General features: G+C 49.3%; 1 protein-coding gene across 1 annotated transcript; it reads right to left on the reverse strand.

Moving 5' to 3' along the window:
* Positions 1 to 214: 214 nt before the first annotated feature.
* LOC126540050 (uncharacterized) lies at positions 215 to 12,757 on the reverse strand. Its single transcript, XM_050186856.2, has 4 exons — positions 11,763 to 12,757; positions 9,557 to 9,835; positions 4,613 to 4,760; positions 215 to 803 (listed from the first exon to the last, which is right to left on the reverse strand). Exons 1-4 carry the CDS (start codon positions 12,600 to 12,602, stop codon positions 568 to 570), a joined length of 1,503 nt encoding a protein of 500 aa, XP_050042813.2. The 5' UTR covers positions 12,603 to 12,757; the 3' UTR covers positions 215 to 567.
* Between the last annotated feature and the right edge of the window lie 5,472 nt (positions 12,758 to 18,229).

Here is an 18,229-nt window from a genome sequence, read left to right on the forward strand (position 1 = left end):
CGCGCTTGTTTTTCTTTCAGTCCCTTTGTCTGTGCAAGCGCTGTAGTCAAGTTTGCAATCGCACGAATAGCTGGGAATGCGGTTGCGACGGCGGATGATTGCTGGCAAGCAGCAGCGGCATCAGGCGCTCGGCTGGCCGTATCTAAGGGCGCCAATGCGAGGACCAGTCGTTTAAAAAATATCTATAACGATCGTAAACAGCCGGTACGTAATCTTCTTGTTTCGCTCTTGGCTTTAATAAAAACTTGGAAAACAAAAGACGGCGCTTTGCAACAGAGGTAAAGAATCCATCCACATCATCCGTTTCAGGACTACTACCAACGGACGGTTTACGTGGCAAGTGCCACAGTGCACTTCAATGGAAAAACGAGAAAGCCCAAACAACCCAGTACCACTAAGCATATAATTTCGAGCTCAAATTTGGGGATATACATATGACTTCGAAGTGAAATTTACGCAGTCTTCGTTAACCGGATCAGCCTGCGCAGAGCGCCAGTCGTAAACGTTTTACGCTGGGCACACCAAGCGTCTGATAAGCAAAAAAGGACTGCAGTAACGGGAGCTGCCTTAAACGACGATTCGGCGGCGCCTGAAAAACCGCGCCGCCAACGTGTCCAGAACGTCTCCGGACGCCTTGGCCGGGTCGACCTCGGCCCAGGCCACGAACGTGGTGTACGAGAAGATCAGCTCGTCGCCGCTTCGTGGCAGCACCTGTGCTGCGGCTTGCGCGCAGTCGCGCACGAACTCTTCGCGCAGCTCTGGAGTCACTCGGTGCAGCACTGGGCAAGTGCCCATGATCAGGTCTGCGGGCAGAGGGGAAGGTCAGATATGGGTGAATAAGGAACGCCATGTGAACCCATAACACGCTCAAATGGTGCTCTAGTATCAAGTTTCTTCAAGAGCTTTCTTCGAGCTGGCCTGACAAAGACAAGTTCCCTTGTCGAAGCGAGCGTTGGCTTCAGCGACATTCCTTATTCGACTATTGCTCATCGCTTCAAGCTTGTGCCTTTCTGCGAGCCCCTCTCTTTGGATTTAGCGCCTCCTAGTATCATAAGCAGCTTTTCATGAACCCCGACTAATGCGGGCAAATTGCAAGCGCTCTTACAGTGTTAGATATCAAGTTGGTAAATAGCTACTGAATGCATGCGCTTGCTAGATTACTATGTATTTTACCAACTTCGTACTTTACGTGCTCGCCAGTGGCTAGTAAAGCTAATAAATGCTGTCTTTCCTAGCCAGAAAGGCTTCGCAGTTCTTACTAATAACTACTAAGCCACTACTATTATCTCTTCTAGCCGTAGTCTATTATGCTGTGGTTGCGACAGTCTTATGCAAACATTACACAAACTGCAGTACTGTTCACTATGTTCGACGTCGTCGCACGCATATATGCAGACTACAGGCTGTAGACATTTGGGTACTAAGCTTTGATTTATTTATCCAAATACATAGGTGCTCACCGCTGCAGCATGTGCTCCCTCCCCCCAAAGTAGGGCTATAAATACTCCCCAAGTTACTCTTGGAGTACACGTGCCGCGTAGAACCTTTGTCGTTGGTCTGCATGTGTGTTCTTGTTTATCGTTGCTTGACTCAGTTACGTAATAATTTGTTAACCGGAGCCATTGTGCCTTATTGTGACTGGTAAGCATTGCATATTCCAATGATTGGTGCCTCACAATATATAAAGCAAAAAAAACGCGGTTCTTTTTTTTTCGTGTGCATTATTTTACAATACCATCGACTTTATATGACAATGCAAGTGGCACTTATAAATCGCATGAACCCAGTTGTTGGTAATTGTACTTCAGTTGCGTTATTAACTGCACGAGGTACTACTCAATATTCCTAGCTTCAGCAGGTAGTGAAAAGTAGTAAGATCATTTTACTACCTCCACTTAATCATAACTTCGCGCTTTTTGTGAAAAATAACGGGTTGCTATTGGGTAGCGAACATACGACTTTATTTTTAGGACTGACTACAGGACACGATATTGCTGTGCGCGAACGATTGCCAGCTTACTACATATATGGGCCTATAGACACTTACAGAGTAATTTGCTCTACAGGAACGAGATGGCGCTTACGACGGCACGCCGCAAGCGGTGCCGTCGTAAGCGCCATCTCGTTCCTCTTCTCGGCGCTTCTACCCTGCTAGTGTGCGATTAGCTGTGGGAAATGAAACTGCGTGGTCGGTAACACACTGTGCTCCATTCATGCTGCAAAATGGGGAACGGTAAAGGGAAGACGTGGGCAGCATTTGGCTGCAAAAACTGTGAATGCCATATTAAGGAATGTATTGAATGTGTGTGACCAAGGTCACATACTGCTGCTACACAAGGACTGCCCGTGTTGGCGGACGTTCGCGATGTACGGCTTTCCTCAAGCATAAAAAAAATTTTCACCCATGCGCCAGCGTTGAATCGTTATTCTCCAATGAAAGCACCTCCGCCCCGGAACGCCGGCAGGAGCTTGCACTGCTTGTTACACACTGACAAAAGTAGCAGCGCCACTACCTAGCATAGCAGGTTTCTCGTACGTTATCTGTACACATCCACTACAACACATACTCAAACTTACGCCCACGTATCAAGAATATGTGAATGGGCTCACTCTTGATTCAGTGCACTGAAGCATGGTTGACGGACCACAACGACAGCACACAAATGTTCGACGCTGAACGTTTTGTTACGGTCCACTGAGTATCCGAGTGACTAGATATAATACGCCTTTGATGCCAAGCTATTATAAAGTACAGAGTATTTACGTTCCAGGCCTTCTGCACAGCTACGAACAAATCAGTTGCAACTGAGCACATCCGCGAGTGATTAGGCAGACAATAATCGCATAGTGACCGCACCGAGGAACGTTACTCAGTCAGAAACGTGGCAAGCCGCTGTTTAAAAGTCATCGGCAAATAATGAAGGCAGGGCAAAAAAGGAACGTGATCCCGATTTAATTGAGAAGGGGAAAGTTTGAACAGCTGAGAATACATTTCTAGCCACGCTAGCACCATATACACTGCTCGCACCGTTTGGAGAAGGCGTAATCCTCTGAACCTGTGGCCGAAGCTTCGTGTCATCCACCCAATCACCGTTTACGATATCTGATTAAACGGAGGTTTGCCGAGCGGCACGGCGTAATGCACATCCATTGTAAACACGGAGGCAACGTAGTCAGCTGAAGTAAGCAATGAACGCGTCACTATGTGAATAAATATGGCGGCGCCCACGGGATCGACGTGATAAGTGTCGATATACGTAAGCCTACGCATGTGTATGTAAGCCTACATAGCCATAGGTATACGCCCATAAGAAGTATTTTTGTATCTTTAAACACTCATTTTTAAAAGCCCCTAACGTTTACTCCAATTATGCCATTACAGGAGAGTTATCTGCCCAGGTGGACATAATTTGTGAGAAAAACCTAAGCAATTTATTCAGTAATCAAACTAATCACGTTAATTAGCTTAGTTGCAAACATTACATGTTTATATTGGAAAGTGGAAGGGTGTCATGATGCAAGTCTCACTCCCTACTTCCACATTTCAAAACGGCCATGTATATAGAGCGAAATAACCGGCGTCAAATTATTCGTTCAATTTACCTGATTACGCAAGCAGAACCGCTAAACGCTACTCTCGGTCCAAACACTCCGTTACGTGGAAGTGTGGTGTGAAGTGATGCTGCCGTCGCACTTCCCTCTGCGGACGACCTTATTAGCTCTTTGCTCAACTCCTGCCTAAATGAACAATTACTTCATTAGCACATAATGGCGAGACGGACATTTTACGCTGCCCTATACTACGTCACAGAGGCTTGCACCGCGACCAGCCCTTCGCGGTGCCGCCGCGAGCGTAATCAGGTAAATTGAACGAATAAGTTTACGCCAGTTATTTCCATTTTGATGCGAGATTCATTCGTGTTCTAGTCAGCTGCTTTCCAAAAAGCGCGTCTTCAACAGTTCGCGATGGTCTTCAATGGAACGCCGGGCTATCTTTCAGCAGATTTTCGGGACAGAATTCTCGAAAGTGACGCTAATCTTAAGATTTCTGCTACGCAGGCATCAGATCACTGCTCCTCTGCACCAATTTCGCACTTATAACATCGATACTAAAGCGAGTAATCATAAAAGTTATTTGAAGTCTTAGATAACCACCAATATTACCGTTTATTTATTTTGTTGATGTATTATTTCATAATTTATTTTGCCGTTAATATGCTAATATGCATCTAACCACGTAACCCCTCTACAATAACGGCAGGGGTCCAGATAGAGAGTCCCTTTTAAAATAAGGTGTTCGGCATACAAAGCACATCTGCCATATTATTGGTCGCAGCTTGTACACAACCCCACTTAAAGGATCACATCCACAATGGATCACATGAGATCACTTCCAACTTACCCGCTTTATCATCGTTCTACATTTGCGAACCTTGTTTCTTGCCCGAAACACGTGTCAAATTTCATTTTTTCTTCGTCACTACGACAATACGGCGAAATTCTACGTTAGCAGCATCCGACGACGCCTAGCTGCGTAGATGCGAATGCTGGTGAGCAGTCCCTCTAACATCTGTCGCTGTGGAAAGGAAATAAAGAGTGAGGAGGTTCATACCGTCCAGGCTCTCCGTGCTGGACAGTCGCCAGTTGGTCTCCAGTAATTTGCTCACTTTCACCTTGAACCCGGCGTTTTCCATCATCTTGCACACGACGGCAGAACATTTGTCTCCCTTGGGCAGCTTCAGTTGAAATGCCTTGTAGTCCTGAAGGAAAATCACGCGTACAAGCATTTACAAAAGAAAGAGGGTGACCGAAAAATAGCACGCAAAGCAAGAATGTAGGTATTTAAAACTGTATCGGGATCACTTGTACCCTAACATGTGTTTTACAGCGAAGCTACATATTGCTAGTCGATTCGTCCGCCGTCTGTCTTCTGTACACCGAAGACTCCTCCGGCGCAACCCCAGGCGCATTCGCGAAAAGGGAGAGAGGCGAGGCGCGTGACTGGCTGTGCCAGTAGTGGCGTCGTTGCTCTCCGTCGCAGTCGAGCGTGCGCGCAGCGGTTTCTCTCCGGCTCCGAAATGGGTAGGCCACGCGTCATGCGTTCGCCGAGGAGCAGGCAGCTTTCGATCAGCAAAGGCGCGAGCAGAACCGGGAACGAGCTCGTCTACGCCGTGCCGATGCTGCAGCCTGAGCACCAGAACAAGCTCGTGCAGCCGCGCGCAAGCAGCAGCTGCGTACCGAGGATCAGGCAGCCTACCAAGCCGTCCTTGAATGAGCCGTTGGCATTATCCCAGTGATTAATACAGGGGCCACACCGTTCAGCTTCGCTGGTTATATGTACGGAGTGCTTGAGCGGTGATTTTCTTCATGGCTTCTAATTTGCAAGAATTTTGAAAGTATTACATTTATTTCATGCACATCAGGTGTCATGCGGCGACCGCCACAGTGGTTCATGAAGGGCATACGTCCGCTTTCATAACAGCTCTTAAAGTGAAAGCTTGACCTTATCTCAGCTACATAGTTTCATTTTCATTGAAGACGCTCATTTAAGAAACACAAATCAAATCTTTCGTCCATGTGGTTGAGCGCTATGTGTAAATAAACGTTTCCCATAAAGCCATCCAACTGTTGGATCTGGAACCACATTGCCTTGTGTCTTGCGGTTACTGTAATGTATGTTGTAGAAACGTCTACTCTACCAGGCTGTGTAGCCATTCAAGAGCAATTGATGGGGCTGGCTATCACGACTCACAATGAAGCATATGCTGAGGCCACACAAGACACAAAAGCAGCACTTGTTTTGGTCCCTTTCAGACTCCCTAGTTCTATCTGAGCATCATATGCGCGTGACATGTGCGGATACACTCATGCTACTTTGAGAACCACTGATAAGTACGCACTTATACCGGAGCGGAGCGCTTCTTCTACAGCCAAGTTTAAGCATAACTTAAAGAAGAAAAGACAAGTTGATTAAGCAGATCCTTGATATGTTCTTAACCATTTATATCAATGGTAGAGAAAAAAAGACAGCATGCATTTCTGTAGGCAGAGCATGATAAACACTTGGATGCCAATAAAAACAAAAAACAAACTGAACAAACAACGTATTTTGGTGCGCCATGCAGTGTCCCGGAACGTGCCCCATTTCATGGTGCTTAATGTTCAGATTTCGTCTGATTGCTTTTCGTCGCAACACCACATAATTGATAAAGAACATTTCTGCATGTACATAAGAAAAAGCATGTATCAGAAGAGAACTCCGATGATTTCAAACACTGAAGCTATCAGAGGAATAAAAATGTTTATTCAAAAGCAAAAAAATAAATATATATTTCACCGTTGGGCGTCAGCATTTATCATTGAAGTGCAACAAGCCCGTTGAGCATGCATTCTGTTTATTACTTCCATTGGCTATACCAGATGGCTGGTGTCTCGTAAATCCAGCGCTAAGCTTACCATGTTGATACCCTGCAACGGAGTTTCGTAACAAGAAAACTTTCCCTGTAGCAATGTGTTATTTACTTTTGAGGCATTTAGAAAGCACCAGGTTTCCCGCAAATCGTGTCTTTACCCGTGTTCTTCCGCAACATATAGTTAAATCGTGCGATTGTTGCTTTGAAGTTTTCAACGCACTAAGCTCCATGAATGTGCGGAGGGGAATCAAACGCCTTTCGTTCGATGAAGAATTCCGCAAAAACGTAATTACGCAAAGATCACCACGCCTATGGTTCCATGTATTGCTATACTCGGGGTGCTGTCGCTGCACGGGCTCCGTGCTTCAGATTCTGAAGTGTGTGGGGATGCGCGACTCTCGCGCGTCCCCTGATGTTTTCCCGCATAGCGCATCCCCTGATATGCTGTTCTCCCGCACGGCTCGCGTGGCCTGGCGCCCGCGGCGTGGTACAAGCGCGGTGCGAGAGATGGCGCGACTGTCGCGGCGGGGTTACTCGGGCGCCGAAAGGGAAGGCGCTTGGCGCTCTCTTGGGTGGGAGACAGCGAGCAGCACGGACGTGCCGTGCCGCGGGTGGAGCGACCCTCTTTCCCGGCGGGTCGGCGCGCGGCGGAGGACGTCTCCCGCGAGCGCGCGGCGACCGATGCATCTGCGAGACCGCCTCGCGTGGCCGCCTTGGAACGCGCCACGATTCGCGTGACTATACACGCGAACGACCAGGCGTTGGGATCCAGCATGGAGCGAACATATTCGCTCGCGAGGACGCGGTGAGTCGGACTTCTAGATTTGTCGCGCGCCTATCGGCATGTTTTGGGGATATGAACTCGGCTAGCAGGCACTGATCCATGAAAGGTGCAATAAATGCCCTTGTGACTGTTTGCACTACTGTGTTGTCGTTCCTTTGTCCCAAGAGTACGGAGGAGAGAACCCCGTATCTCCCACATCTGGCGCCCAACGTGGAGCCTCTTGGGGCATCGGACGATAGAGTTAAACAGTTTTGCTTCGTTCGAGAGCTTTGTTTGAACCGAAGCGTAGGCCTAGCGTGGATTTTGATCGCTAGCGTCGGCGGCGTGCTTTCTTGAGAGAGGCGACGGTGGCGGTAGTGTGCTTGGACTTGTCAACATGCTAAGCCTTTTCGCAAGTGTTTTTTTTAATGACATTCGTCAGTACGAGAGCCACGTGGTCTGCATCCTGGGAGAGCGAGGCTGAGTGCCCGCGGAGCAGTGGCAAGCCTGAAGCGAGTGAGTACGGAAGCCTCGTGGGTGGTCCGAATTTCTTATGTAAATAGCTTCTTCTATCTCTTTGACTCGGATGAAGTCGCGGCTCTGGGAGCCGGGTGGCCGCGGGCCACGGGTGCCACGACGGGCTGACTGGTATTGCGGCCTGGCACCGGGCGCTCCGACACCGTCTGGGACGGTGGGCGCCGTCAACTCGAATGCTGTGTGCACCGAGCGGAGTAGGACCACCTCACAGAGCTAACGTCTCCTCGCGGCTGCCTGTTTTGCGCTCATTTTGAGTGTTGTTTTTGGATGCCGGTTGTTGTCAGGGTAGCGACGCTTTAGGCCTAAGGCTTTACGAAGCTGCCTGTCGCACGTGGAGGGACACAACCTGGTGGACCGTGGCGTTGAGGTGTTGCAAGTTGCTTCCCTCATTCTAGTTAGCCTCGCACGAATTGAAATTACTCGTTCGACTCAAGAAAGCGAGCTTCGTTCACGTGAACTTAGCATCTGAGTAGCTGCCCGATCTTTTGCTAGCCGAGTTGAACATCGTACCACGTGGGCGATGCGCATGCAGAATTCCTCTCCCTTGCACTACTTTAGTGTTTGCCGAGTGTTTTGAGTGTACGCAGCGTGATTGGAGTCACCCCTGGCTGGCTGTCACCTGCACATCGTCTGCGCGGCTGCCCCGGACTACGATCGAGTCACCCCGGGCGATGGTGATGCTGTGGCCAGTTCGGCGCAGCGACTTCGGCGGCCTCCTGCATCCAGCTCACAACCCTCGGCGGCGGACAAAGGAGCCAGCGGTCACCGACAGCTACGGCGGCTCTTGCCAGCTGGGCGCGTCGGCGCGAGCGACGCTTGCTCGTACCGACTACTGCGTCGTCGTCTCCGGAGTCCTGGCCTGGAATGATGCCGTCGAGTCTGCAAAGCTGCTGCTGTGACCGGCGGACGCCAGCGGTGTACCCCAAGGACAGTCGGCTCGCATGTTACAGACAGCGTGTGGACATTTCCCCGGCGCGGCCACTGTTTCATGTACCACCTTGTTCGCGAAGCACGGGTTAATGTTAGACCGTGTGACATGTTTCGCCGGAATAAGAAGTGATTTAAGGTTGGGGGGATGTGGGGATGCGCGACTCTCGCGCGTCCCCTGATGTTTTCCCGCATAGCGCATCCCCTGATATGCTGTTCTCCCGCACGGCTCGCGTGGCCTGGCGCCCGCGGCGTGGTACAAGCGCGGTGCGAGAGATGGCGCGACTGTCGCGGCGGGGTTACTCGGGCGCCGAAAGGGAAGGCGCTTGGCGCTCTCTTGGGTGGGAGACAGCGAGCAGCACGGACGTGCCGTGCCGCGGGTGGAGCGACCCTCTTTCCCGGCGGGTCGGCGCGCGGCGGAGGACGTCTCCCGCGAGCGCGCGGCGACCGATGCATCTGCGAGACCGCCTCGCGTGGCCGCCTTGGAACGCGCCACGATTCGCGTGACTATACACGCGAACGACCAGGCGTTGGGATCCAGCATGGAGCGAACATATTCGCTCGCGAGGACGCGGTGAGTCGGACTTCTAGATTTGTCGCGCGCCTATCGGCATGTTTTGGGGATATGAACTCGGCTAGCAGGCATTGATCCATGAAAGGTGCAATAAATGCCCTTGTGACTGTTTGCACTACTGTGTTGTCGTTCCTTTGTCCCAAGAGTACGGAGGAGAGAACCCCGTATCTCCCACAAGTGTAAGTGCTTGCTTACGATTTGCCAGTGATTCAAGTTACATATTGGCATTAGAGCCCTGTTATGAGCCACACTATGGGCGCGAAAATAGAGAAGGCGTGTCCCGTGAGACATTACATACTACGTTACGGCATCCCACTTCGCTCAGTGCGAATGCGTCCTCACCGCGGCCACCTCGGTCCAGCGCCCTTCATCGGCGAGCAGCTTGTAGAGGGGTATCAGGTTGGAGTGGACGCGGAACATAAGGAACAGCTCGCCGCCCTGTTCCCACAGCAGCCGACGAATGTTGTTCAGCGCGCGCTGTTTGTCCCGCACGCTCTCCAGGTGGTAGAGGCAGAAGATGCGCCGGAACTGGCCCCAGCTGGACAGTGCCTCGTCCACGTCGCGTTCCACGTCCAGCACCTCGTAGAGGATGTCGCGCTGGGCCGCGTTGCGGCGAAGAACCTGGCACCAGCCCATCGGCGGTACGACGAGAACGGGTAGCTACACACTACCCGCGGAATTCAGGCGATAATAAATTGCAAAATAAATTTTTGTCAGTACCGATGCCACCATGGCATCTGACGGCGCCCGTACGCTGTCTGCACTGACGCAAGAATAAATGGCGCAAATTTATGTTAGGACGCAAAACAGAAGGTACAAGGAGGACAAGCATATACAAGACACACCGTCCAGTGTGCTCGTGTCATTTTTGTGTCTTCAGTTATAGTTTCCAATGTTATTTAGCCAATATTGTTAAACTTCGCGCTGTCGACTGGGGTACGCACAATTTCCTAGATCAACAAAAAGGCGAAGATTACGCGAGTTTCTGTAACATGTACGCGACGAATGCTAGAATAATCGATATCATTTCTTCGTATTGATCTTGCGACATTGTTCGTGCGCTTCGTTCGATTTACATAACAGCTTTGACACGAAGCAAATAAACAACGGCAAAGACTGAATGCTTAGACACCGTCTACTGTAGGGGTATTATACATCATCATCATCATCAGCCTATTACAAAGGCCTCGCCCTGCGATCTCCACTTACCCTTGTCCTGTGCCAACCGATTCCAACTAGCGCCCGCGAATTTCTTAATTTCATCACCCCACCTAGTCTTCTGCCGTCCCAGAGTGCGCTTCGCTTCTTTTGGCACCCATTCTGTTACCCTAATGGCCCATCAGTTATCTAACTTACGCATTGCATGGCCTGTCCAGTTCCATTTCTTTCTTTTAATGCCAATTAGAATACCTGCTAACCCTGTTTGCCCTCTGATTCACACCGCTGTCTTCCTGTCTGTTAACTTTACGCCTAACATTCTTCGTTCCATCGCGGTTGGCGCGGTCCTTAAATTGTTTTCGAGCTTCTTTGCGAGGCTCCACGTTTCTGCACCTATGTCAGCACCGGTAGAATACATTGATTGCACACCTTTCTTTTTAATGATAATGGTAAGCATCTAGTGAGGATGTGACAATGTCTGCCGAATGCGCTCCAACCCATTTTTATTCTTCTGTAAATTTGTTTCTCATTATCAGGGTCCCTTGTGTGCAATTTACCTAGGTAAACATACTCCTTCACAGACTCTAGAGGCTGACTTGCGATCGTAAACTCTTCTTCCCTTACCCGGCTATTGATCACTGCCTCTGTATTCTGCATATTAATCTTCCACCCCGCTCTTATACTCTGTTAAGGTCCTCAATCATTTGTTGTAAATTGTCCCCAGTGTTGCTGAACAGGACAAGGTCATCTGGAAATCGAAAATTGCTGAGATATTCGCCGTTGATCCTTACTCCTAAGCCTTCCCAGTTTAACAACTTGAATACTTCTTCCATGCTCGCAGGGAATAGCATTAGAGAGATTGTGTCTCCTCGTCTGACCCCTTTCTTTATAGGTATATTCCTAGTTTTCTTGGGGAGATCACAAGTGATAAACCGGCCGCACCAACGGTAATCTGAGCGAGATATGCACTCGCATTCTGCGCCACGTAAGGGATACATAACCGGACTCTGGCGCTGCTCTTTATTCTGAACGAGGGACCCGTAGTGTCCTGGAAACGGTAATTATATTTTTTTAACGTTAAACAAGTGCTCATTTTCTTTTGACCACGTATCACCCTCGCCTGACGCGCTTTCGTCGAACATCGCACTAGGTTAAATACTTCATATTTGTTTTTGCATGTGGGCCTTCTGTTTCGTCAAGCCCCTGGAGCCAACCAAAACTCGCGCGCGCTGCGAAATTATCTGGCGCAGTATACACAACACGTAGGTCTAACTATCAGGCGAACTTGTGCTCCATTGCGAGCTTAGTTGTCGGGAGAGCAAACGGTAAAAGAGTATGACTACGTAAGCTACGTAACGAGCTAACTATGTCGCCTGCGTTCAGCACGCACCTTAATCACGTCAGGCGACCTTTCTGTGGCGACGATGACGCGATGGAGACCGCCAAACTCATTGACGATGCAGCGGGTCAGTTCGCCGGCGCCACAGCCCAGGTCGAGGAACTGGTCCCAAGATGTCGTCTCGCGCATCTTAACCTTGAAACACTTGAAGGCCCTCTCGCAATCGCTCAGAAAGTACGGGCGTTTGGCCGTCATCCACGGCGGCAGGGCCAGTTTCTGGCCGCCTTGCATTGCTGCACGCTCGCCGGAATCGCGACATCGACTCTTCTGCGTGGACGGCTGCGTCAAAATTGGTGACGAGAAGCTGTCGTGAGTGGAAAATCGAAGCTGCTGAAAAGTGTAACACGGAGTTTGGCCTGCGGGCATCATTCCCACAGGGCCTATCCGCCGTGCTGCCGTCGTACCCTTTAAAACAGTGCCGTATCTTCGATGGTCCGCCGTAGCAACTTCCAATTTCTTGAAGCGACACGCAGGCTCCTTGTAGGCGACGGTCGAGAAGCCGCGGTTATGCTGAGTCCGATGCCAGGAAAACGGGATATCGTGCCACGGTGCTCTAGGCGCAACGAGAAGCGAAGCTAGATGGTGTCCAAAGTCTGGCACACGAGTCATCCTCAACAAACTTAAGCTCGGCGAGTTGTTCGTGCTGCAGCCAACGGGGTACCCAAGACGTTGCGCCACTGTTTGCACGAAGGATGAACGGCCGTCGCTGCAGAGGCGGCGTCCTCTGACCGCCTCGGCGAGAGAAAGAGACAAATTTTTGCGGGATTTACTCAGGCCTTCGGTGAGACGAAGTCCCTCACCCAAGCGTGCGCTGCAACCGGTAGCAAGCATGTTCGGATGTTTGCTGTGTCCCGAGTTGAAACGAAAGAATTTGGCGGTCAGATGAACACGGTCACAAGTTGCTCCTTGATGGGTGACGGCACCACGTCATCGCGCAACGCCACCAAGCCAACACACAGCTGCTCTTGCAGAGGATGGATGAAGCAGTCATACGCCGTTTCTTTTGTTTTCTTTATTGATGGCACATACCCACTATGGATGTTGGACAATATTGAGATGCGATTTGAACGACATCTAGCTCTGTGAAAAAGAGCAGAAATGTTTGGGGAGAATCAAGGGATTATGTAAAAAAAAACTACAGTAGAACTGATCTTACGGTGACTGGACTGTCGTTGATAATGCGATTAGCATTCAAGCAATGTAGGGGCACACCTTCTGTCTGAAGTTACGTTTATTTAACGTTTGTAATGGACATTCTTAGTGGTTGTTCCGGCTGTATGCGACATACTCCGCTATTGTCACGCTGTGCAATGGCATTCGCTTACCAAGGTCGTCCATGAGCATGGCGGCATGAATACTGTATGACGCTGATGCATTGACGACGGTGGAATGACGCAGAAGGAGTCACGTCGATGGAACGACATAGACAATATGACGACGGCGGCATGACGACAATGAGATGACGATTCTTAAATGATAACGATGGTATAATGATGATAGTGTCACGACGACGACATAAGGACAATGAGATGAAAACGACGCTGTCATGAGGTTGGGAAGAAGGCGATGGCACGACCACGAAAGCATTTCTCTCGCTCTTGCGAGTTTCCGCAGAATTATTACGTCAGCATAACGAGCATAACAACAATGGAGTGACTGCGGCGGTATACTCACGACTGATTGACTTTTGTATAATAACGACAGAATCACGAAGAGGGAATGACGCCGATAAGTCGACGAACGCGGTATGACGACGACGACATGGCGACAACGGGATGACATTACACAAGTGACGACGATGGTAAACCGACAGCGCGGCTACGACGGCACGATAATGATATGACGACGACACCATGGCGATAGTAACGACGAAGCTAGAGTGACGACGATAGAACCACCGCGACGGTAGCACGACGACAGCATGGCAAGGCATCACGACGGCTGTATGACGCGACACAATGACTACGATGGCATGCCAATGTAACAGGAAAACGGAATGGCGAGGAGCGTATGACAACGATGGCGGGATGACGACCACATGACAGGAGCCAGTCTGCGAAGCTGTAGTGACGACAATGCAACGACCACGAAGGCATCACGACTGCGTAGAGAACGAATGCATAACGACGCTGGCGTGACGACGGCGGCATGACTGGACTCGGATAACAAAGCTGCAATGACGAGAATGCAACGACCAAGAAGGCATCAAAGACACGAGTACGTACCTAGTTGCCGAAGCTATTAGACAACTGGATCACTGGGTTGGCTGGAAAGCGTGGCACGACGGCTTGACGTTAGTCGGATCAGAACGCTGGAATAAAGACACTGAAAGGTTGGCAAAGCCATGCTTCGACGTGTCCGGGGCTCCAAGTCCTCATGCAGCTCTTCTGTGATACGCATGATACCGTCGCATCCGAAGCAGTATCGGCTGCGCAACTGGTCGTCACTCAGAATGGCCAAAGGGTTTGTTCGATCGCGAAACGCGCTCTCTCGCAAAAGCGTCCATTCGGGGTACAGTTCATACAGCCGAGCTTCGCGCACTCCAGCTTATCCAGCCAAGTTGAAGTGAATGGTTTGGTTTTAATTGTACCTAATTTCCTTCAAATTCTGCCAATTCTCTGCTTGTCCCCGGCAGAAGGGCAGACTAGCAGTTGTCTAGGGAAGGTTTAAGAACGCGTTCTTAAATTCGTTATTATTTTCGTTATTAAATGTTCGTGCAAGCCGCTTCTGGTGTTTTGCGAGCCAAAACCGTGATGATTATGAAGCACGCTGTAATGGAGGACTCCGGAATAATTTTTACCAGCTGGGTTTTTTAACGTACACCTAACGCACGGTACACGGGTGTTTTGCATTTCGCCCCCATCGAAACTCGGCCACGACAGCCGGAATTTGATCCCGTGACTTCGTACTCAGCAGCGTAACAGCAACCCACTAAGCCACCACTGCGGGTCTTACTTGGGTGACTTGTTTGTGGCAGAAAAGCAGGATAACGGCGACAAGTTGCGCGAGGTGTTGCAGATGTTTTGGTAGCACGGTGTGAAGCCTCACCCACACAAGTGCAAACTGCGACAGAAGTCGAGTTCCTGGGGCATCATATAAGCGCGTACGGTCTTTTGATCAAGACAGAAAACATTGAACCGTTGTTAACGATGACAATGCGAAATGTGTGTCCGAGCTAGCTGCGTTCATTTATCAGCTTTGTGACGTGCTGCAACACGTTTTTCAGCAACTTGGCCACTGTGCTCGCGCCGCCTCTGCGAAATTCTATATTGCGAAATTTGAGCGCACCTTTATACGTGCTTCCATTTCGCGATATACTTAATGGCTGACGCGGACAATCTGTTTCATGCGGCACGTTGAAAACGGAGCGAGTTGTGGCGCGGCTGCTTCGCTAGTCGGGAGATCGCGAGAGGCAGCACGTAGGTGACACGTGGACGCGATTCACAGCAGTTGCCGCAGACAGACCGTCGCTCATGCAGCGCTTTGTTTCCAACATGGTATCGGTGGAGCCATCGGTGAAGAGACGACGAGCGCTATTCTAGCGCCATCTCGTAGCCATCGTCGCCGCAGAGTACGTCTTGCGCGGCACTGCGCTTTTCTCACGCTTTCGCAATACCCTTCTCTTGCGCATTCCGTCTAAAGGTTCCGCTGCACCCTCCTCCTCCGCTTTCCTTTTCGCGCTCTCTCGCTATCGCCATATTTCATCGTTCGCTCGGTTACGACTCTGACGCGAAATGCAGGAATGGGCGTCTAAGACTTGCGTTCTAAAACGCGTTGTAAGTGGGGATCAAAACAAGAATTGTTCAAGCAAGGAAGCGCTTGTTACGAGGCACCAACGTTTTAACCCACGACGATCCGATGAAGTCACTCGTCTTGGAAACGGACGCGTCTTCTTGCGGCATTGGCGCTGTTATATATCACCATATTAACGGAGAAGCTAAGGCAGTCGGCTTCCGCTCGCGTAGCCTGTCTGCCGCGGAAAGCAATCATGTGCGAATTGAGCGAGAAGTTCTAGCAGCTGTGTTTGGCGTGACCAAATTCCTCGTGTACCTGTTTAGAAACAACGTAAAGCTAACTACTCATCACAGGTCGCTACTGCGACTTTTCAGGCCGAACAAGTCCGTGCTTGCGCTGGCAGCGGCACGGATTCAACGTTGGTCTCTGCTGCTGCGCGGTTACAGCATCGAAGGTCGAATACAAGCCCGATATGACCCTTTCGTAGCAGATGCCCTCAGCCACCTTTCTGCACGCCTTCAGCGTGACGATGGTACAGGCAACGACATCCCTGAGTGCGTTCTTCTCGCCGAGCATCTTGAAACCACGCTGATGTCACCAAGAGATTTATTTGGTCTCTATGAGGGAAACCGACAGTACCTTCAAACAACTAGCATCCTATATCCACAATGACTTACCTCGGAAATTACAGAGGCCAAATGAGGACTACAGTCCATTCTGAAAAAAATATCGGTGACTTCTTTTTGCTTAATGACCTCACCTACTTCAGCAAGAAGGCTCCGAGCAGATATCAAAAATAATTACAAGCACTGTTACTTATTTCGGGGAAGCAGGAAACACATTGTTGCCTCATCGATTACTGCGTTTTCTTTACTAATATTTTGTTTTAATGCTGATATAGCATTCATTTCCATCTGACGTACAAAGTTTTGATGTGATGTTCCATTTATCAGGTCAACCTCGTGGAGGGCTACGAGCCGCACACCGTCCTGATATTGGACGAAATGCAACCTGCGTCGGGTTGGCTTACGACCAAGCAACTGAAACAGTGATTGGGAAACCAGCCATCACCTTTCAGATGGGACCCTCCCAGATGGTGCAATGGTACCACATGGTCTTGTTTTATGGTCGCAGGAGTGACCACACGCTGTAGACATACGGTAGCATACCATTTAACTTGAAATTCTTTTTGCAGTGCTGCACTGAAAGCTTTACTTCTCGACATTATCACAAATGTGGCCACATTGGAATGAAAATAGATGCGACAGTCTGCGACATGGGACGTGGCAATCAAGCAGTTTGGAAAGGATTTGGCATTGCTGTTGAAGATACTGCCGCAAGAAAACATGTTGTAGCCATTCATGCGATAGCAGTCGACGGCTTTATTTTTGGTAGACGTGGCTTACCTCTGAAAGAATCTGCGTAATAGTCTTACACGAGGACAGCAATGTTTTTTCCTGAAGATGTATGCAGGAACTTCGCTTATGATCAAACGAAGTAAACCTACTCCATGTAAAGCTTGTCGAGCTCGACTCTTAAGCTTGAACTCAACATTCCGCCTTCCCTCAAGCCTTATTGCCTCCCCACCCCGGTCATTATGAAAAAAAAACGGAAGTTGCAACTCGCGTTCTTGTTCTTAACCATGATACAGTAGCTGCATTAGGCGTTCTATTTCAAAGGGACGCCCTGTCAGAAGATGCCCCGACTACAGCTTGGTTTTCAGAAATCGGTTTTCAATGAATCATGATTATGAAATGCAGAACTACGAAGCTGGCTATCAGCAAATTTGATGAGATGAAGTAACCAGGGAAATTTCTTTCCTAAAGGATGTCATCACTTCTCGAGCATCAAAATAGGTGATGGAACGTATCTCTGGAAGCGAATACAAACTGGCGTTAGTCGCTGTTGCCCTTGAGCTCCAGGATTATTACCTTAATAAGAAACGTTATGTCTGCGTTCCCCTAAGCCGGTTAGGGCAATACGCGCTAGAAAATTTGTTCTCAACCGCCTGGTCCAAAAATCCGGTCCCTACACCGCTCGAGTTTCGCTGCGCAATTCTTCCGTGCAGCAACAATGGCGCAGTTATTTAGGCCAAGCAAACCTGGTAGTTATGATCATGACACTGGGCACTCGCGAACAGGTTTGAGCAGCCTGCCTACAAGACAAAAAGAGAAAGTTGACACCAACAACGTCGGTTTCCTTGATGACATTCTTGCGTTAACTATTCTTAGCAAGATTCTTTCAGTACCTTGCGGGTTATGTTGTAAACAGTGTCCAGAAGAACATGTCTACGTTGCTGAATGTGACAAAGTTGTAACATGCAAAGATACGAATACACTTACTGAGCTTGAAAAATACAGAGAAAACATGGTTTGCTTTGCCTTCACCAGCTGTTCAGTTTTTGGAAAGTGCTGAAATTTTTTTCCGGAAGAACAGTGTAGAGCTTTTACATAATGAGCTAACACTTTCCCGCATTGAGGTACGCGTGCAGCAAAATCTTACAGATGTGGATTGTTTTCCAAATTGCCATAACATTGCAAGCAAACTAATCAAAGTGTAGTTGAAAACGAGGCTTCAAATATATTTGCACAAGGATAATCAGCACATGGAGGAGGGATAAAGACCGCTCTGAAATGTGGCAGTTGGAGTATTTTTAAACATTTGTCAACCAGTAATGTAAAATAATGTAAACTTAGAAACTTAAAGGGACACTGATGAGCGAA

Source organism: Dermacentor andersoni, chromosome 2 (genome assembly GCF_023375885.2).
Source record: "Dermacentor andersoni chromosome 2, qqDerAnde1_hic_scaffold, whole genome shotgun sequence".
NCBI classification, from domain to species: domain Eukaryota; kingdom Metazoa; phylum Arthropoda; class Arachnida; order Ixodida; family Ixodidae; genus Dermacentor; species Dermacentor andersoni.